At 34.7% G+C, this 21,908-nt stretch overlaps 2 protein-coding genes across 3 annotated transcripts; one reads left to right on the top strand and one right to left on the bottom strand.

The window, feature by feature from the left end:
• Positions 1-5,399: 5,399 nt before the first annotated feature.
• On the bottom strand, positions 5,400-15,769 carry LOC109173785 (clathrin interactor 1). Of its 2 annotated transcripts, XM_019323087.1 has the most exons (5): positions 15,447-15,769; positions 15,253-15,375; positions 14,974-15,135; positions 13,689-14,035; positions 5,400-5,435 (listed from the first exon to the last, which is right to left on the bottom strand). In XM_019323087.1, the coding sequence occupies exons 1-5, from the start codon at positions 15,575-15,577 to the stop codon at positions 5,407-5,409; spliced, it is 792 nt and encodes a 263-aa protein (XP_019178632.1). In that variant the 5' UTR covers positions 15,578-15,769; the 3' UTR covers positions 5,400-5,406. The 2 variants fall into 2 exon arrangements, with proteins under 2 accessions (XP_019178632.1, XP_019178631.1); XM_019323086.1 differs by lacking the exon at positions 5,400-5,435 and having other exon boundaries at positions 13,325-14,035; positions 15,447-15,768.
• Positions 6,592-13,227, top strand: LOC109173784 (U-box domain-containing protein 33-like). The gene is made up of 7 exons (XM_019323085.1): positions 6,592-7,058; positions 7,936-8,054; positions 8,672-8,778; positions 9,588-10,182; positions 10,678-11,229; positions 11,578-12,300; positions 12,807-13,227. The coding sequence occupies exons 1-7, from the start codon at positions 6,770-6,772 to the stop codon at positions 12,987-12,989; spliced, it is 2,568 nt and encodes an 855-aa protein (XP_019178630.1). The 5' UTR covers positions 6,592-6,769; the 3' UTR covers positions 12,990-13,227.
• Positions 15,770-21,908: the final 6,139 nt, after the last annotated feature.

Below are 21,908 nucleotides of genomic sequence, written 5' to 3' on the forward strand. Positions count from 1 at the left end.
ACATTATATTAGTGGAGTATAGATATTTAATTAAATTACTACGTACTTTGGTCCCCACTCCCCACCCTCACAATCTATAAATATTTTACGTATATAATTATCACTTTACGCTTTCGACCTATTTTTAAATTAACAAGAGCTAATATGTTTCAAAAAAAACAATGGTTAATAAATACACGAGTTAATTACCGAAATAGTCCTTTTATTATAGTGAAATTATCAATTTGATCCTTGACTATTTTTCTTGATCAATTAAGTCCTTTAACTTTAAAAATCTTAATCAATTTGGTCACGTTCTCTATTTGTTTTGCAGTTAGACATCTGTTAATTCAGAACCAAATAGGTAAATTTGCTATAGTCAATAGACCATTTCATTCACCACATGCACCAGTTTCTCCGAAAGTTAATTACTGAAATGACTCCTTGACTATACCAGAATTACCAATTTGGTCTGAGTTAACGAATGTCTAACGGCAAAACAAACGGGACCAAATTAATCAAGAAAAATAGTCAAGGACCAAATTAACAATTTCATTATAGTCAATGAACCATTTCTATGATTAACTCTAAATACACATATAATTTACCCTTTTACCTTTATTTTACCTTTTACTGTTTGTATCAAACCCATAGAGCAAAAACAATCAGTTTTTTCTCACGCATGTACTCTTATCAATTCTTTACCAAAGCAACATGATAAACATATAAAAAATTTTGATATACAATGAAAGTGTAACAATTGAATTTGATTGCTTAACAAATTCAATCACAAAGATAAATATGAAAAGATATGTATCGAAAACGCGTTATACACAAAGTACATAGACTTCAATTAGAACGAACCCGACAAAATTAAGAAAGAAAAAGACGTACAATTCCCTTTAACCACTTCCTATTAAGGAAATAAGAAAACATATATTATCCTTTTATCATTTCCTCTATATACTTATTACATGCCTGAAACCATATTTTGCCGCAATGCTACATGCATGTATGTATGCCTATTTATAGGCAAATTAGCAAGTAGTTAATGGAAGTTAAAACCATGCGGATAAGATGAAGCTTCAAATTTCAAAATCAAACATCAAGGATAAAGTTGTATCCTTAACTAAACAAATTATTGGAGTATTATATTTATTATACACTGTCCGAATTGGACTTAGTTACACACATGTATATACGTACATATACATAACCCAGGGTGGTAACTCAGATGGTAAATGAGCTCTCTTCGTGGGGGAGAATTTTGAGATAACTCAAATTTAATTTTCACAAGTGAAGATTCCCTCCGAACCCGCTCCTAGCCTCTTGGACCGTTATACATATAGCATATACCAAATGCTATAAACTTCCACATTTTACCACTCTAATATTTCGGTACTAAATCATTGACAGATTATTTATTCTACGAAATCAATTTTTTTGTAATTTCGTAAGTTTAATTGTGATCTGATAAAATAATTACTTCACGATTAATAATCTTATTCATCATCTAACATTAAATGTGATTATTTATATACTCCACAACTTCAAATAATCACAGGAATGTTAGATCATATGCACATAATTACTGAATATTATTTTCTTCTCTATAAATTTTTCAACAAAAAAAAAAGGGACATGAAAGGGATTGGACAATCTCTTTCTGATGCCTCAAACTCAAAGAATAACTATGTTTAAATAGTATACTATACGCAAAACAACTAAGGCCACATACTTCTAGGCTAAAGCATCGAGCAATTTTGAGAGCCACAAAAAACCTCTCCCAACAATAAATTCTAAAAGACCACATGTTCCCCACCGTGTTGCTACATTTAATAATAATAATAAAAAAATGTAAATTTAGCCTCAAGGGCTAAAAGCTGTTGAGGCTAAAATTAAATTCATTTCATATAGCATATGCATTCAATATTTTGACCGTGTTGAGTGTGCGTGTGTGTGTGTGTGTTTTTTTTTTTTTTTTTTTGTTTTTTTTTTTGTTTTTGTTTTTGTTTTTGTTTTTGTTTTTTTTTTTGTACTTTTTAAATCACTATATATATCCTTTAGATCTACAATATCATAAAGAAGACATTTCAACAATAATTCAATGTAAATTTTCATTTTATTTATGCTTTTGGTTTTTTATTTAATCTATGGTTTTGTATTTTATTCAAACTTACATGTTTAATTGTTTGAATTAAATTTATAAATTATATTTTATAAAATTAAAAAATATTTTATTTTGTAATTTATTAAATTATATTTATAATTGAAATTAGAAAGTATAATTATAAAGTTGAAATTATTAATTACAAAAAAAGTAAATAAAATAATATATTTCTTATGATGTGTAGGACTGTAAAGGAGGTAGGACTCACAAAATGAGGAGAAAAGGGGGAAAAGATTGAAGAAAATTAGGAAGGGTGATTATATGGTGATCGATGTGAAGGAATTGAGTCCACAAAATGGAAAGAAAAGAGTAAATCAAATAACTTTTCGAATATTCCAAAAAGTGATTTTTTTTTTTTTTAACATAATAGTAGGTGGGACTGGTTGTCCCCCACCCATTGCATGTCATTTGTGGCGCGTGAGTAACGCGACCACTTAATTGGTGCATGTCGCTCACGCGCCAGTTCGCCACGCGCCTTGGAACATTATCTCCGGGGAGATAGTTTTCTCTGGAGATTTTGCTCATCTCCCCTCTAACCATGTTCTTCTCCTTTCTCCTCTAATTTTCATCATTGGAGATGTCTTAAAAGGTAGTTTTCACTTGAACATAAAAATCTATATTATTGAATTGATAAGGAGATCAGATATACACTAATGAAAGAAACTCAGGACCCGACTTTAAGCACCTTAATCTGACCAACAGTATCCACCCGATGACCTCTAAAGTGACACAATTTTCTAAACATTATTCATTAGTAGAGTCTAAACGCACTAATTTGTATACATAATTAGATTATTGCTTTAATACTCTATGCAGGACACCATTTGTGGAGTTTAATGCTTCAAGGTGAAATACATAATACTACATTTAAATTGGGTTTCAGATATTCATTAATTAACTTCTAAAATGGCCCAGTGGAGCAAATGGGCTTTGACATATTATGTGTGTGATTTTTTTTATTTGTGATAATCAATAATCAATTGAAAAATTGGAGTAAGAGAACTTTTTAACTTATTTTTATTATATTCTTGTAGTATTATCTTAGAAAAATGCAATGCAAATAAAAAAAAACTCAATTTCCACGTGTCATATGGTTATAGAGATGGTAGAGGTAAAGAGGATAAATATGGTCATATTACAAGTTAGAGCATCCATATCAATATTTTTTTTGGTGAATTTTGGAACAGTGCAAAAAAGTGGGTATAGTTTGTTGTTGATGTGGGGTGGAATTTTTGTTGAGTTTTAACTCCTGTAAGTTAAAATTAAAGAATTCTGTGAGGTCCACATTTGGAGAAGAAAAACAAAACTATTAGTTTATCTCCACGTGTGGAAGACGCTGCCGCCTAGCCGAGCGCATACACTTTACGCGCCCGATGACGTGTTGCAGCTTTAAATTTTTTTTTTCTTTTTCTCTAATCCGTGTCAGATTATTTTTTTTTTCTTTTTTTTTTAATCCCTCTTTTCACTCCTATTTGGCACATAAAAACCCACAAAAAAAACTAAGACTATTATGGATGCTCTTAGAGCATCCATATCAGAAGTTATTTGGTGTTGGAACAGTAAAGGGTGAGTTGGAGGAGAGAGAAACAATGAGAGAGAAGATTGAGGTTCATCTGCAAAGAATGAGTTTATACTGAAGTTGTGGGACCCACTGAAAAAGTGGTCCAGCCGCGCCGCGCCGCGTGGCCTCCATAAGTGCGCCTAGCAGGCGCGTTAATAGTTTGACATTTTTTTTTAATTTTAAAAAATTATATTTATTTTATATTTTTTTCTCTTTCCTAATCACACTTATAAAAATTTATTAAAAATCACAAAAAATCGCACTATTATGGATGCTCTTACTACTCAAGTATAACTAGGCTCTATATAAGATAAAGTATAAGATAATTGGGATACGTGCCAAGCTAGTATTGTCAGACAACCCCTATAGCTAATACAAATAATGGGATGAGATATGATTAGAGAGGGATAGATAATGCATACTATATAGATGAGAAGATATTTATACCGAATAATTCAAACGACTTATTATGTCATGATAATACATTGCAATTAGGTTAACGTGTTGTTTTTTAGTTTGTTGGTATGGTCAATGTGACAATACTTTGAAACGGTTACTAGACTCTGTGTCACCAATATTGCAACATAAATCGATTAACATGACTGTTGCTTATAAAGTTGAGTTGATCAATATATTTTTTTACTAGTTGAGTTTGAGTTACTTCTTTAATATGCTAATCTTTGGACTTGGAAAATTGGGTTTATCATTACAATAAAATGATCTTATAAGCCCATAGAAAAGAAAGAAAGGAAACTAATGAATTTTTGAATGGATTGATGGAATCTTAATGTGGGTTTCTTTAGTTGGGATTGACCACTGGGTTTTTCAAAGGTGGCTTGAAGACTTCCCCCTTGGTCAGACAGGTCAGTCAAAGAAATTCAAAAATTCCATTTACAGTGACAGTGCCTTCATTCTCACAAGGGAATAAATTCAATTGCATTTTTAAAACACACAATTGACTTATTATAAAATAATAATGAATTTAAAGCCAAATCCGCAATTACTATCTGAATTACACAAGAGATACTAATTATTGCACTAAAAAAATTATGTATAACAAGTTCAATTTAAAAGATGTTTACAATAATTAAACTCGTGACCTTTTAAGTACGAAAGTGATGCTCAAACCATTCAATCATCCCTTTCGATGCCTCGAAGCTATGTGTTGATTGGTGGTATGAATGCTTTTAAAAAATGATGATAAAAATATATTCTTCTTCTAAATATTTAAATTAGAGCTAGTCAAATCTGACTCTCAGGTTGGAGACAATGACGAAGCTATATATACAATGCAATTAATATAACCCTTAAAAGGCTATTTTTATTTTTATTTTTCAAAATATTTACTTCTTTCTGTTTTTTTTTTTTTTTTTTTTTTTTAATTTTAATTTGTTAAAAATGTTTGAGAAAATGGTCAAATAGACCCCTGGACATTTCGTGAAAAGTCAATTAGGCCCATGAACTTTTTGAAAGTGCAATTAAACACATGAACTCATGATTTCGAGTGATCTGACCCCATTAGCAGGTTACCTCTCTAGTAAGTGTCGGTAACTGCCCTCGTGGCTTGCCACATAAGCTATGTTTTGATTATTTGGATTGCCACATAAGCATAAATTAAAAAAAAAAAAAAAAAAAAAAACCTTCCGAACGCTATGTTCTTCTTCTTCTTTATTCTGCTTTTTTTTTTTTTTTTTATTCATTTCACCGCTTCATCATCTTCGTCTTTATTTATTTCACTGCTTAATCATCTTCATCTTTATTTATTTCAATTATTATTATTATTATTATTATTATTATTATTATTATTATTATTATTATTAAATCTGAGTTGGCAAAGTGATGGGGGTGTGACAAAAACCGGTGAGTATGGAGTGACGACGGTGGTGGAGCGGCGGTCAGGATGTAATGAAGACGGTGGTGCGACGACGCTGGTGAAGTGAATGGGGTTGAGTGACAACACTGATGTGATGAGGACGGAGTGGTTCTTATTTAGATCTAAGTTCGGAGCGATAGTGGCCTAGCGATTGTTTTCAGTCAAGTGAATGTTTTTGTTGGCAAAGGTGGCGTTCCTGGGTGCAAACAGAATGCCGAAGAAGAAGCTGTCAGACCTCTGCACCTTCGTGTCGGCACACGGCAAGTATACGTGGTTAGTGCTGCTGCTCGATTGTGCGAAGAAAAAGAGAGTTGAAAGGAGCAGTAGAGAGTAAATTGCTCAAACATTTTATACAAAATTATTTAGTTTATACCAAATCATCATCATCACATCAAATAGCAAGACATTGCCAAATCATAATAATAGCATATGTGAAAGTCTAGTTATTGTTAAATTAGAGGATTTCTCTTAAACCCTCTTATTCTTATTCTGCTTTAGCGGGGACAAACGCTTCTGCGAATTTGACTTTAGCTTATGGCTAGACCAAACACTTTTTGTACGATCGAGTGAACAGGTAACTTGTGAAAGACATATGATTAGGACTTAATTACACTTTCATTGCTAAATCAGCGAATATCAAGTATATGACAAATTATAGTGTGACCATAATAAAAAGTACATTTTTAATATACTAAAAGCACATAATTCTGTACTGAATATACATTATACAAAATAATGTACTTTCAGTACTCAAATAATGTAAATTCAGTACTCAAATAATGTACTTTTTCTGAATACAATGTACATTTTTAATACACTAAAAGTATATTATTTATGTAGTGAATATACATTATTTGATAGTATAAGATGTTCTAAACTCCTACCAATTAATATTTAGTATGGAAACCATGATTGAAGTTAATTGGTTCCTGTCTTGGATTTGATCCGGGACCATTACGACCCGAACCGGGCCAATTATACATAATAAAAAAAAGGAAAAAGAAATTCCAGGAATGAAGAATTTCATTGGGTCAGTGGTCAGTGGTCACCGGCAACAACAAACGACTCCAAAAAGTCGTTTGACTCGTTTCCCTTTCCCCCAAAACAAACGCCTTAAGAATCAGAAAATCTCCGGCCCGGAAACATCATTCTGTCGCCTGAACTTTCGGTTCCGGCTAAGAGCTTGATGGAGCTGCTGAGCCCATCGGTCCCGGGACCGGTTGGTATTAGAGATTTATTTTCCGGGCTGTCAAGTTTCAGGCGTGGGTCTTACCAGAGGGACCACAAGGAGGTGATGGCTTCCCAACAGTTGCCGGAAGTTGCGGAGGAAGCCGGCGGTAAAGTCCACGTGGCCGTGGGGAAGAAGAAAGCAGACAAGGCTGTAGCTCTGCTTCAGTGGGTTTGCAGAACTTTTGGGAACTCTGAGATTTGTATTCTTCATGTTCATCAGCCTTCTCCCTTGATTCCCACTCTTTGTAAGTCTCTTCTGTAGCCTACATATAGATGAAGTAGGTTATGCCAATTTGTTCATGAAATTCATTAAAGTTTTGATCTTTGGTGTTATTCTGTAAGGTTGTTCTATGGGTCAATCTTGAATTTTGAGATCCATGTAGTGTAGTGGGAACTTTGATTTTTTTCTTTTTTTTGTCTTTTGAGAAAATGCAGTTGAGTTAATGAGTGAGTAAGCTCTTAGTTTTCAATTTTGATGTGTCTGAAGGCTGTAAGAGAATATAGTTATCTGCTTGTTGTGGAGGCTTATGAGGTCTGTGTTAGATATAATCTAACATGAATAAACAACTTAATTACGAGAAACCTAACCTCGTAGTAGCGGAAGCAATATTATAGAACAAGATATTATATCTTCTTACTTGTGTTGCCTCTCGAATAGTAAAAGATTAGACGTTTTGTCCCATACTTGACTCAGAACTTTAGATGGTGTATTTGAGATTATTCTAAGCAGTGTGAGACTACGATTACTATAAACTTTATGTGCTAAACTTCATATAGGCATAGTGTTTGATAAATTAACAACTTCTTATTCAGTTCAACCAAACTACTTAATAAGGTTAGTTAACTTGCACCACATAATTAAGTCTTTAATATATAAAATATATTATATGGGAAAATCTTACGGTCTGAGCAATCATGGCTGTATTATTTAACATTCTCCCATACATTTACATGACACATGCCATTTAATTGAGAAGTGCTAGAGTCTAGAGAACAAAAAATTGAACTTTTGAACAAACATTTGTGTGCAAAAGACGAAACTGTATTTGGTAATTAATTTCTTTTCTGCTTACAGAGTTTTAGAACAATTGCTAAGTTATTGTTACTCGATTTGTTGTCCAGTGGGAAGACTACCGGCAAGCCAAGCTAATCCGGAAGTGGTATCTGCCTTCAGGAATGAGGAGAGGGAAGTGATGAGGAAACTTCTTAATAGTTACATGAACATATGTTGCAGATTAAAGGTAATCCTACCCCATAATGTAATTGGATACTCTTTAGCGTGCGACTAGTTTGTTTGACAATCATGTTCAGAACTGTTTGACTTGTCACTGATCATTGAAACATCATATCTTGACTAGATTAGATATGATTACTATATACCTGGTCATTTGGGTTACAAGGAACTGAAGGAAGTAGGAAAAATAATTCTTTAAGTTTTAGTAAGAGGAAATGGAGAGTAGAGAGAGAGAGAGAGAGAAAGAAAGTGAAAGTCTTATTAAAGTTCAAAGAAAGTTTTGATCATAACTTTCATTTGTCTCTGCTGTACTTCTTTTCTGGAAGTCCTATTAGGAAAACTAATCAATTAATGTTTAGAGTTTGTTAATAGTTGCTTTCATATCAGTGAACATTTTCAGAAATTGAGTGTCTATCTTTAGTGGAGTGCATCAATTGTTAAATATTTTTTTTTGGGACCTTTCTGAACTTTACATCCATAAATGGAATTCATATATTTGATTAAAGTTGCTTTTAGTTTTAACACGTGGCAGATGTATTCTAGATCAGTCTGACTTTCCTCTGATCCAAAATTTCAGTCTGTTTAATGTTACTTCAACTATAAAATACTCCATGGATTTTTCAGGTTAAAGCAAGCATTATTACAATTGAAGCAGATCAAATTCATAAGGGAATTGTCGATATGGTAAATGAACATAATATTATGAAGCTTGTCATTGGAGCTATTCCAGAGTGAGTGCCCCAGTTTTATCATGAATTCAGTTCCATTTGGTTTAGATAAACTGCCTTCTTTGCTATTAATTGTAGCATTCTTCAATTGTATTCTTATTCTATTACTCTAAGCATAAATAGTTTCGTTTCGGTTAACAACTTCTAGGGGGCAGATCGCAAATACTTTTTTCTGTCTACTGATGTTACCATGAATTTTTAATGACATTCTATATGAGTGAACTTCCTTAAGGAAAATTGTCGTGAATTGTAGCTTGTTCCCAATGCCCTTCCTCTTCACTGAAATATTGTTACAATAATCTTCCTTGCAACACGGACAATTAGAAGAGGGGAATTATAATCTCTAGATTTTATCCCTCTAAACTCTTCCAGATTAAGGTCTAGGTTTAGCTAAATCATATCCAAGTTTTCTGGTTAATGCGACCTTTGGATGGAATTTTATATGCATTCTCGTTGAACAATTGCATTTAAGCATATCTTGTCAATATGATTTATTCAAACCCATAGGTGTTAATTTCTACCCCAAAGCTACGAACCCACCCTTTTATTGCCCACTTATTTCATGGTTTTAAAACTTATTGAACTTTACTTCTTATTCAAGGTAAGGGAAATAATGTGTAGTGGTAGGTCTAAATATCATGAAGACTTGTTTATTGCTGCAGAAGTTTAAAATTCATTCATGCCAGTTCATTCCTACACTGACCCTTTAGGCTAGTTCTCTTGGTTTGCCTCAATTGAATTAACTCCTCTCTTATGTGCCTTTGAAGCATGGAATTTACTTTCCTAAACTCATGCTTAGCTCTTTTATACAGTTGCATGAAGGCAAAAAAGATCTCTAGGAAAGCAAGTTATGCTGCCAGAAATGCCCCGTCATTCTGCAAGATAATGTTTGTCAACAAAGGGAAACTAGTTTTTACTAGACAGATTCCTGAATTCTCGGACTCAGTTGTCGGTCAATCTCCCATTAGTCTCTCGCAGCCCACCACTTCACACATTATACGATCTCAATCTCTACGGTTACCTAAGAACGAGATTATTGTCCTTCCAGAATCTTTCCACTCAGGCTCTGCTAGGCACGTACTCCCTGCTGGAATAGAAAATTTGACTCGAGTAAAAGAAATTGAGCTGGATGTTGCTTCATCTGTCATTCAATTGGATTCGAGCACACCCAATGCATGCACATCCTCAACTGTGTATAGCACTAGAAGCTCTAGCACTAGTAGTGGCTATACTTCATCTGCTGAACATCGATTGTCTCCAGATTCATATACAACATCTGGAGAAGAAAATCTTCACGAACAACTTCGAGAAATCAAATCAGAATCTGAATCATCAAGGAATGAATTGCTTGCAGAGATTTTGAAGTGCAATAGATTGGAAGCTGAAGCGGCAGAAGCTATGAGGAAGGTAAAAACTATAGTTTCAAAAGCATTAGCATGTTTTCAGAAAGTGATCGTTTTTAAAAGCTTAAGCTAATAGTTGGATTGCACATTAATGGCTATATGCTCAACACGCCCCCTCACGTACGGTGGGTTCCAAGCAACACGTGGACCGTAGTCGCTTATGGGTGGCGCTGAGATTCGAACCCATGACCTTTGGTCTGACTCTGATACCAAATTGAAGTATGTGCTCTATCTCAACTAAAAGCTTAAGCTAATAGTTGGATTGCACATTAATGGCTATATGCTCAACAGTTTTAAAGGCTATAGTGTTATATACTTCGATCTTTAATAAACACCATCCTAATGAAATACAGGTTTTAGTGAACCGTTTCAGAGTTTGATATATAAGAAAATCAATATACTAGTGAAATACTGGTTTTAGTTAACAGGTCTTAATTTGATCGATGATAAAACTAACACCGTATGTTAATCCTAATTTAATGAAATATGCTTATCTCAGACTAAAGCTTGGGAATATGCACATGTTCGCGAAGTTGAACTCAGGAAAGAAGCTGAACGTGCTCTGAGAACTACAATAGAGGAACAAGAAAAGCATTTAGAAGAGAGAGAAGAGATATCATGCAAGCTACAAATGGCCATGAGGAATATATCTCTCCTAGATAGCCGTGCACAGGAAGCAAACAATCGGTGTGGAGAGGTTGCAGGAGAGTTAAAACTTATCCAAACCTCCATAGCAACTCTCCGGAAGGAGAAGCAGAAGCTTCAGCAACAGAAAGACGAGGCTGCGCATTGGCTTAACCGCTGGAGGAGTAGTGGAAAGGCTAAGGGAGTAAATACAAATGGGGCCATCAACTTCACAGTAGATTCAAGTGAGTTGGTGGAATTTTCATTTTCAGATTTGCAGATAGCAACTTGCAATTTTTCAGAGAGCTTCAAGATTGGAGAGGGCGGATATGGTGGTGTCTATAAAGGGGAATTATTAGATAGATCAGTTGCCATAAAGAAGCTGCATCCTCACTATATGCAAAGGCAATCAGAGTTTCTTCAACAGGTAAAACTCTAAAACGTTATCATATTTGTCTTCTCTGCTTTACCTTGATGCGCTGATATATGATATGTCCTCACTTTTTCAAGTCTGAAATCATTGTGTCCATTTTTCTTACATCTATATGGTAAAGAATCGTTAACAAGTTGAATTTGTTTTCTAATTCAACTATAAAGTTTCTTTTGATTTTTTAGAACCCTTTTTTGGGGGATAAAGTATACTGTTCTTTGGACTTCAGTTTTCTTATTTTGGATAGCACCATCTTTGTGTTACATTTCTTGTCAGATAAAGTTGGGTTCCTTTGATTTGTGCAACTGAAACATAAATAAAACTGCAACGTTTCTTGATATCCAGGTCCAAGTTCTAGGAAAACTTCGTCATCCTCATCTGGTGACTTTACTTGGCATATGTCCTGAAGATTGGTCCCTTATTTATGAGTATATACCGGGTGGGAACCTCCAGGACCGCCTTCTCCACAAGAACAATATTGGCTCTATTAGTTGGAAAATCCGATCACGCATTGTTGCTGAAATTGCTCAAGGACTTCTGTTTCTACACTCTTCTAACCCTGAAAAGATTGTACATGGTAATCTGAAGCCCGAAAATATCCTTCTTGGTTCTGACAACAGTTGCAAAATATGTGATTTTGGAATTTCTAAGCTAGTCCCTAACCAAACCCTGCGTTGCCCAAGTTTCCGACGTCTTAGTGTGCCAAAGGGTGTCTTTTCATATACAGATCCAGAGTTTCATGTCACTGGGACCCTGACACCTAAGTCAGACATTTACTCGTTTGGGTTGATCATACTTCAGATACTCACTGGACGGACTCCAGCAGAACTGTACAGTGAAGTACGCAGGGCTGTCTCGTGTGGGAAACTGGAATCCATTTTAGATTCATCCGCTGGGGAGTGGTCTTCATATGTAGCGAGGAGGCTGGCTGACTTGGGGTTAAATTGCTGTGAGCGAAAAAGTAGGGATAGGCCCGAATTGACACCAACTCTTGTAAGGGAGCTGGAGAAGTTGCACACCTTGGAGGAGCGGGCAGTGCCCTCCTTTTTCATATGTCCTATTTTTCAGGTATGTAATGTTTGTTGCATGCAATTAAAACACTCGAATAGTATCATCTTTGAGCAAGTGATAAGCGGTAGGGGCAATGAAATGGTTGCCTTGGGAGAATAGCATCTAGATTCCCCAGTCTGATTAAAACGAGATCCTTCTTGCATGCATATCTTATTTCCTATTCTACCGATTCTCTTTCCCAACATAGTCATGGTATTACTGTTGAGCATATAACCATTAATGTGCAATCCAACTATTAGCTTAAGCTTTTAGTTGAGATGGAGCACATGCTTTAATTTGGTATCGGAGCCAGACTAAAGGTCATGTCACCCGATAAGTGACTACGGTCCACGTGTTGCTTGGAACCCACCGCAAGTGAGGGGGCGTGTTGAGCATATAACCATTAATGTGCAATCCAGCTATTTGCTTAAGCTTTTAGTTGAGATGGAGCACATGCTTTAATTATTACATCCTTTGCGTGCATATAGTACAATGGTGCTCACGTTATTCTTGAATTGCTTCAGGAGCTAATGTACGACCCTCAGGTGGCTGCAGACGGGTTTACCTATGAAGGAGAGGCCATACGAGGATGGTTGGAAGGTGGTCGGGATACTTCCCCAATGACCAATTTGAAACTAAGCCACTTAGAGCTAACTCCCAACCATTCATTGCGCCTGGCCATCCAAGATTGGCTTTGCAAGCTGTAACCCTGCCACAAATGTCTGTAATCTTCTTAATCATACATCTGTATAGTATATTCATAGGATGTAAAGCTGGCCCGATCATTGTAAGTTAGAACGTAGAAGGCAGATCAAGAAAATAACCCAAAAAAACAATGAATACTAACTCTTTGTACTTAGGATACTGAACTTTTGAGAGAATTGTAGAGAATGAGGCCAATGTTTGGCTTGATCTGTTAAGCAGTAAAATGACTATTCTCTCATAGTGCACCCGAATACACTTTTGATATGTTCTGTGTGATCTGTACAGCTTTTAACTGATCCGCTTTTGCTATCCACACAAGATGTTAGACGATACTCTACTCTCAAGCTGTTGATGCAGGTTTTGATCAATAAAATATAATGATAGAGTATTGTGCATTACAGAATATCAATGGTGTTCATGTATTCAACAAACCGGTTTCTTTTGTACTGGTAAGGAATGAAACTACACTCTCAGCTTGAGAGCTTATCAAGCACTTCCATGGATTTTAGCACTAACGAAAACTCAACATGCTTGCAGGATGTGATCTGAGGATGAGAGAAGAGAGACCGTTGGGAGGGGCTCATCGGTGAAAGGGTGATCTTCTTCCTGGGAATTATCAGTTCTTGAATCAGTAATCTGTCCACTCAACAGGGGGTTAAGTTCACCTTTACCATAACATTCATGGATTTCTTCTTCTTCAGGAGTCGTGTTTTCTTTGAAGCTGTTTAGAGTACTAGCACTACTGCTACTTCCATGCATGCTTGAATCATCAGAGCCACTCCAGGAAATTGTTGGGCTCTCACTTTTACTGTCATCTTCTTGTTTTTCACCATCAATGAACAGGGAATTGCACTTTCTGTATGGTTCTGGTGTTGATTCCTCTTTAAGTCCTTCACCTGCATGGGTTCTGTGGCTGAAGCTTCCAAACCCTTCAATCCCTCTTGTTATCTTCCTGGCCTTGTCTCTCTCCTCCTTCAGAAGCTTCTCATTTTCCAGCAGCTGCAATACTCTCTCTGATTTCTTCCTAACATTTAGCCCCCAATTGAATCTGCATACCCAATTATTGATCAAGATCTATCACAAAACCACATTTCAATAACAAGAAGAAATCAAACATCTTTCAATTTATGCGGGCACGTTGGTTAGGTTGTTGACTTGGTAATCACAAAGTTACAAATTCGACTTCTAATAGAGTGTCTTATTGGCTTTCTTGGTCTGAACTAGTTAGTTATGAAAAACCTAGATTGATTTACATGTCCTTTGCTAGCTAGGGCTGTAGGGCTAAGACAACCTATGCTAGTTTATCTGTCCTTTGCAAACTAGAACATGACAATCTAGACTGGTTTATCTGTCCTTTGCCGGCTAGGGCAACAAGACGAGGACAACCTAAGCTGATTTACCTGTACTTTGCTAACTAGGGCTACAAAGAAAGATTTATCCGCTGCACAATCTCGGACAGTGGAGGAAAAAAAAATGGAGGTAATCCTAGCCAAGATGACTAAGAATACAAATTTGTAAGCACAAAGTCATGAGTTTGAATTTCATCTCTTTTAATTTGAGCGGCTAGGTATGGATAACCTATTTGTGTACCGGCTAGCGTCATAAAACGGTGTTTATTCAACCAGCTTGGTTGGTATGTGCGGCCGTGCACTCTCATCCTTTAAGAGAGGTTGGGAGTTCAAACATCTCCCGTATGAAAAAAAAAAAAAAAAAAACAATCTGGCCAGCACCTGTGCGAATGGGCTTAAAGGTGCCCTAACATGCGAATGTGGATTAGTCTAAGTATGGTACATGTTTAAAGGTGCGAATGTGGATTAGTTTAAGTATGGTACGGATTTAAAGGTGTCTCATACAGTTAGGTTTGCTTAGGACACGTGATTTGACCAAAAATATAAGATCGGCTTTATCAATTGCACACTCTAGGTAGTAATTATGGTTTCCTTCACTAAAAAAAATGCAAAAGATGAAGGTGAAATCATTCAGTACCCTCTCTCATCAATAAATTGAAAATTCCCCATTTCTGCAATAACATCTTGGGCAATCTGAAACTCCTTTGCCACACTCTCAGGGCCATGAGTCATCAAGTGTTCCAACACAATCAGAGCCTGGTACGACACTCGCCAGTTCTTCCGATCAAACCTCGCCAATCTAAACCACAAACAAACACAAACTCTCAAAAAAAGATAAAAACTTTGAGAAAAAAAAAAACAAACAGAAAGTCAACCAGTACGACAATCCCAACACGGAGAACCCAATGCAACAAACCTTTTGTGCATGATCTCCGTGATCCTCCAGTAATCGTCGATCTCAAACGCCGCCCGCGATATCATTTTCAGGGTGCGAGTATCCGGCGACCCCTGCCCGCCGCTCGTAGCTTCCTCCGCCAATCTGTTAACACGTAAAGGGAAATCGTTAGTTGACGCAACAAAAACACTGATCGGATCGGCAACAGAACTTACAGTTGAGCCGGAGTGACGTCGGTGAGGGCTAACCGGGCGGTCTTGATCTTCTCTCTGAGGAAGAAAGAGGCCTGTTTCTTGAACTCGTGGAGGAAGGGCTGAGCCATTTTGGTGGGTGGCGGAACAGACATGGTTTCTATGGAGGGGCGGCTATGGAGGTGGTGGAGTACTCATAAGTTGTAACTCATTTGCTTATGTAATGAGATGAGGAGGAATCGGAGTCGCCATGGATAATGGGGACACTTGGCGGTGGCTAAGACCACCGGGAAGAATACTCAATTGTAGGGGTGAAAAGTTCAAAGTAGGGAGTTTTTGACTTTGGGATAGGGACATGTAATGACAAATTATTTTGAACAAAACCAAGGCATGGAATTTTGGGAAATCTTGTCCTACACATATCATTATGCCATTATATAATGGAAGATCCCCAATATTTTTGTATTTTATAAAGTTGTACATTGTGCTTTATTAAATGTACATTGATAAAGTATACCTACTCGGTTGGTCGAGTAGCCCGACTTGCGCCCTAAGTAGGTATAGATAGCTAGCATAATACAAAAGGTCGTATGTGGCAGAGGAGATCGAAGAGCGAGGCTCGAGGTCAAGTATATCTACAACGACCAAATGACCTAACGGGATATTCAGGAAGAGACACGCGGTGGGACAACAGTAAACCAACTAAGGATAGACATATTCCATGTATAGTATAAATAACTGAGTTGATCCCACTCAAAGAAGTATCTTGTACTCACTTCATTACACACATCTCACACAATTATCGTACCTAATCATCAAAGAGTCTCTTGACCAACCGATTTACATAAGCTTATATAAAATTATACTCCGTATCACTTTACCAATCACACCATAGTATTTCTTAGGCCATAATACTATTATATATAAACTAGTAATTCACCCGCGCGATGCACGGAAAAAAATTATGTTATTATAAATATAAATAAAAAATAGAAAAATTAAAATATTTTAAATTATTTAATATAATAATATTTTTGAGCTTCCATTGGTCAAGTATTTATTATTTTTATAGAATACAAAATTACAATTAAAATTAAAATTATAATTATAATTTTGTATGGTTAATATAATCTCTAATTATGTGCATATTCAAATAAACTTATAGAGAGAATTTACATAATTACATTGATTTATTCTTAATTGTATTTCATCTATATTATAATTTTCACAATACGAATAATAACTAAGATAATTACATTTGGAAAGCAAATTTCAAATTTTGTATGTGTAAATTTAAACTCTAATTGAACATATTTTTTTATATGATTATATAATATATAGCTATTTTATTTTTCAAAAGTATATTTTTTATATGATTATATAATATATATAGCTATTTTATTTTGTAAATGTTGTGCTTTTTTTTTTTTTTTTTTTTTTTTTTTTTTTTTTAAATTTTTTACAATAGAAGATGTTGTGGCATTAGTTGTAACATTAATTATTTCCCAAACCATATAGCTTTATTATAGTTAAGATTTAAAAAGATCATAATACAACTGGCAAAGTACACGACATGATTTTACAAACATGTGAAAATACAAAACATTCTACTATTATAATTATTTGGTTATGACTGTAATTCTTTGATTAGGAGGTCATATAATTTTAACACGTGACCTAAGAGAACTTTTTTTGTTATTATTAAATTTAAGGAAAAATTGCATCTTTAGTCCCTAAGTTATAACCAAGTTTTGATTTAGTCCCTAAGTTATGGCCGTATCCGAGTTTAGTTCCTTAGTTATGAGCAAAGTGGCGAGTTTGGTCCCTAGCATTAATTATTCCATCTGCATCTAACGGAAAACTTTAAAACAATTTAATAATAGAGGGGATAAAATAGAAATTTCAAATTATAATCCCTTTCTTATGTTGAAACTCATTGCGCAATAGTCATTCTTTTCTTCTTATACCTAGCTACAATCGAAGGTCTTTTTCTTCCCCAAGCCTTGAAATTTCAAATCCGTCCACTTCCAAGCTGCGAAATTCACAGGTAAGTTGTTTCTCTATTTTATATGTTTAAATAAATAATCAATATTCTCTGTATTGATGAACTAATTTAGCCATTCTCAATTTGGGGATAATTTTCGATGTAGATGTGATGATTTATTACCCATCAAAATGTCATGGAGTTATGCTAATCGAGGGAAAAGATACCAATCTTGTCCATGTTATGGAGCAAATTTTTGTATTTGTCAAAAAATTGTAATTTAAGTTGTTTTTTTTATAAATAGAATTAAAATATTGAAATTTGATTTTTTAGAAAAATGGGAGTAGGATTTCTTCGCAGATTACATAAGCAACTTAGGATTTTTGTCGATTTGGGAGAAAGTATTTTGGCTAAGTTTACAAGTTTTATTAAGAAATTTATTTCTTTACCCCTGGAATTAATTTTGTCAGCACACCACTAGCGTCAGGGACCAAACTCGCCACTTCTCTCATAATTGAGGGACTAAAAATAGATACGGTAATAACACATGGATTGAGTCGTCACTACGGTTATAACTCAGGGACCAAACTCGTCATTTTCCCTAAATTTAATTTATATTAAAATCTTATAAATGAAATAATACAATATGTACTGAGCGACTCACTTGTATAGAAGGCTATAATTTCCAAATATTTTGTTTATTTTTTATTTTCTTGGATGGAAAATTTCAAATTGCCCTTCAATAATTAAAATAATAATAAAATTCATTGCGTTTTCACTTCTACAAATTGAACCAATCCAGAAAGGCAAAAAAGTCCATATTGGTTTATTTTCGTTTATTTCCAAAGGATCACAATGAAACTAATATAGCCCACAGCTACAAGTTTGATCTCTTCATTCCAGTTTGGTTGTCATATGTTGAAAAACTGAAAAGATCATTGACCCAACTTATTTTAAGTTAATCCAAATTTTGACCATATAATTTGGTACATTAGAAATTTTAAATGGTTGTTGAGGTTATGGTCTTCTAAGGCAATTTATATCATGCATTAAGATCCACATAGCATTATGCATGGATCCTAAATTGAAACGATGAGATAAAAAATTCATACTCATAAGGTACAAAATTTCATAACACAAGACTCAAAAAATCACAACACAAGACACATACACATGTTATATATTTACTTATTTTTCAAATCTGATTTAGGTACATAATTTTTGTTCACAGGCACAAGATTTCACAACATAAGACACAGAAATTCATAACATAAGACACAGTTACTAATTCGTTTCAGGTACATAATTTATACTCTTAAGGTACAAAATTTCATAATACAAGACACAAAAACTCATAACATAAGACACATACATATACACTAGAGTTCACAGTGCAGTCCATGGTAGTCCAAACCCAAGTATTGTCAGCCCACGGGAAAGTCCAAGACCTAGCAACATAACTAATCATTATTCTATAGAGCATGGTCCACACATCTGTGTGATGATGAATAAAAGATACATATTATATTTTTAATATACTAAAAGTACATTATTTGAAAATATATTATTTGAGTATCAAAAAGGTACATTATTTTGTATAATATCAAATAATGTACATTCAATACATAAATAATATACCTTTAATATATTAAAAATGTAAATTTTAAAGTTATGTGAACCATGGTCTACAGAAAAAATTGCCTAATATAATGGTACCATTCTACCTATTCACGGGAGATTAGGGGAGAAGGCATGCTATGATAGCCCAATCGACTAGGGATGTCAATTGTACCTGTATCCGATGGGGAACCCGATTCCCCGCCCCTAAACGGACGGGGATGGAGACAAAAATAGGGGATCGAAGATGGAGATAGGGGCAATTTGAATTTCCCGTCGGGGACGGGGGCGGAGATGAGGAATATGGAAGAAAGTTGGGGGTGGGGATAGGAATGGGGGGATTTTTCACTTCCCCGACGGCATAGGGACGGGAACGGGGAATAAGGAAGAAAGTCGGGGCCAGTGATTAGGGGGTATGTCCCCTGCCCCCACCCCACCGCGTTGACATCTCTACAATTGACCCATACAATAGAGAAGATAACTTATACTCAAGAAAATGTCAACTTGTTTGCCATATTTGGTAGAAGGAAACATCATATGTTGTCTCCTTCCATACCAGCTATTGGTACAAGATGCATAAGAGTAGGGGTGTTCAATTGGTTAACCGAACCAAATTAATTGAACATTTTAAACCTTTAATCGTTAACCGAACCGAAGTTTGTGTTACCGAATTAACTGAACCGAAATGTTTTTCGATTAACCGAACTTTTTAAAGCTAAAATTTAAAATCCTAAAAATCACCTAAAATACTAAATCCGATTAAAATAAAATACATATCATGATAAATTCATCCCTAACTTCAAATCATCAATAAAAAATCCAAAGTCTAAACATTCATATTCCATTATATATTTATATTAGTATTACACAACTACTATTTATATTTATTTATTTATATTATATTAAAAACTTCGATTAACCGTTTGGTTAATTCGGTTAACCACTCTTTCGAACCGAATTGACCGTTAACCAAAATTTTGAAATTCTTTTAACCATTAACCGAACCGAAAAAATTCGGTTAAAAACGGTTAACCGAACTTTATCGGTTCGGCCGGTTAACCGGAAATTCTCCAAAGTTTGCACACCCCTACATAAGAGCAAATCCATTAGGCATAAATTTTGAGGAGTTTTTGTCAGATTACAAGAAAAGAGGAAAGAGAGAACAAAAGCAAATTTTTCTTCTGTTTTTTTTTTTTTTTTTTTAAATTAAGAAAACAGGTGTCAAAAGAAAAAAAAAATAAAATAAAATAAGCTTTTACGCGTTGGGGGAGTGACTTTTCATTTTCTCTCTCCACGTAGCCCCCACAAAAAATCACTCCTCCTGTAACAACCTTTTGGCCATGTTTGGTAAAATAGTTATCCTATCAGTTAATTTTGACTTATTTGACCACTATTAGTTGTTTGACTTAGTTAAATAACCAATATGAATGTTTGATTAATTAACTTTTTGTAACAACTTATTGCTCCAAAATGTTAAAATTTAAAAAGCTGCTCAAAGTAGTTTTTTCAATAAGCTTTTTGAGAAAGTCATTTGTATGTAATCAACTAATAGCTAACAACTAATTAATTAATTTACCAAACACTTTTCTACAATCAGCTAATGCTATCAACTAGTCAAACTCACTAGCTATATCAGCTAGCTAACAGACATTTACCAAACACCCCCTTTATCTTCTCTCTCCACACACTCTCTCTTCCACATCACTTTTACCCTCACAAAAAACCTCCTAAAATCTACAATTGGAGATGCTCTAATGGTGTAGTGAGATTTTAGTAGCTAATGATGTCATTGTAAATAATAAGGTTGTTGTATAAATACTCATTCATGACGAAGAAAGGAGTATTCAAACCAAGGTCGTTACTGAAAAAGAAAACATTAAATTTGAATCCTAAACTTAACAGTCCTCCACTGCTCTTACCTTAGAGGCTGGTGGAAGAAATAAATTGTGAAATATGCCTCAACTAACTAATATGCCTCTAAATATTTGTACACTAGTATTCACAACAAGAATAAATTCATACCTCATTTTTTGGGGTCTTGGTAAGATTTGAACCCTATATCTTGCACTTTACAACTACCAACAAAGTAAAACAAAATTTATAAACTTATTTTGAGTTGGTTGGGCTATGTAGCCCTTTTATGCGGATCATTATTATCAGTAGCACTTATGGTCATTACATTTCGAAAAAACGGAAAGCTTTTTTCAGGGAGCAACGATTTTTTAACTGAGTCATTTTTATTTGGGGAAAATCTTTTTCAAAAGACTTTTTTTTTTTTTTTCCTGCTAAGAATTATTATAGGACCCAACTCATTCAACAATTGGACTTTTACAGGGCATTTGGTTGGAGGGATTTTAAATTCCCTTCCCACTTAATTCCCACCTAATTCCAAAGGCCATTAAATTCCGTAGTTTGGTTGGAGGGAATTGCAATTCCCCCATTTTCATAGAATTAAAATCTCATGTCCCCCCTGGGATTTTAATTCCTGTGAAAAAAAGATAGTGATGAGTCAAAATTACCCCTTCCCTTTTTAACCTAAAATTAATGTCTAACAACAATAATGGACATTTTTGACTTTATACTACTTATTCTCTTTCAATTCCCATGTATACCAAACATTGGAATTGAAATTCCCAGTAATTCTACTCCTGTCAACCAAACACTAGAATTTAAATTCCACTTTATTTCCAATGTAAGTGTACAAATGATACACATTAAACCCTTTTAAGTTGGCTAATTTAATTGACAAAATAATTAGAATTTATTTTGAAAATTATCATATGAACCGTGGACCGTCTCCTATCAAAAAGGTATGAATATTATACAAGGTAATTTCTTTTGGAAGCTTTCAAGTTTTTTTTTGGACAATAAATCAAATCAAACTT

The sequence above is a fragment of the Ipomoea nil genome, unplaced genomic scaffold (assembly GCF_001879475.1).
Source record: "Ipomoea nil cultivar Tokyo-kokei standard unplaced genomic scaffold, Asagao_1.1 scaffold0482, whole genome shotgun sequence".
NCBI lineage: Eukaryota > Viridiplantae > Streptophyta > Magnoliopsida > Solanales > Convolvulaceae > Ipomoea > Ipomoea nil.

Bases quoted from the DNA above. Each gene is read 5' to 3' on its own strand.
- LOC109173784 (XM_019323085.1), top strand. From the start codon at position 6,770: ATGGAGCTGCTGAGCCCATCGGTCCCGGGACCGGTTGGTATTAGAGAT. The intron at 8,055-8,671 runs GTAATCCTACCC...TGGATTTTTCAG, and splicing joins ACATATGTTGCAGATTAAAG to GTTAAAGCAAGCATTATTAC. The intron at 10,183-10,677 runs GTAAAAACTATA...TGCTTATCTCAG, and splicing joins CGGCAGAAGCTATGAGGAAG to ACTAAAGCTTGGGAATATGC.
- LOC109173785 (XM_019323086.1), bottom strand. From the start codon at position 15,577: ATGTCTGTTCCGCCACCCACCAAAATGGCTCAGCCCTTCCTCCACGAG. The intron at 15,376-15,446 runs GTAAGTTCTGTT...ACGTGTTAACAG, and splicing joins GACGTCACTCCGGCTCAACT to ATTGGCGGAGGAAGCTACGA. The intron at 15,136-15,252 runs GTTTGTTGCATT...TTTGTGGTTTAG, and splicing joins ACGGAGATCATGCACAAAAG to ATTGGCGAGGTTTGATCGGA.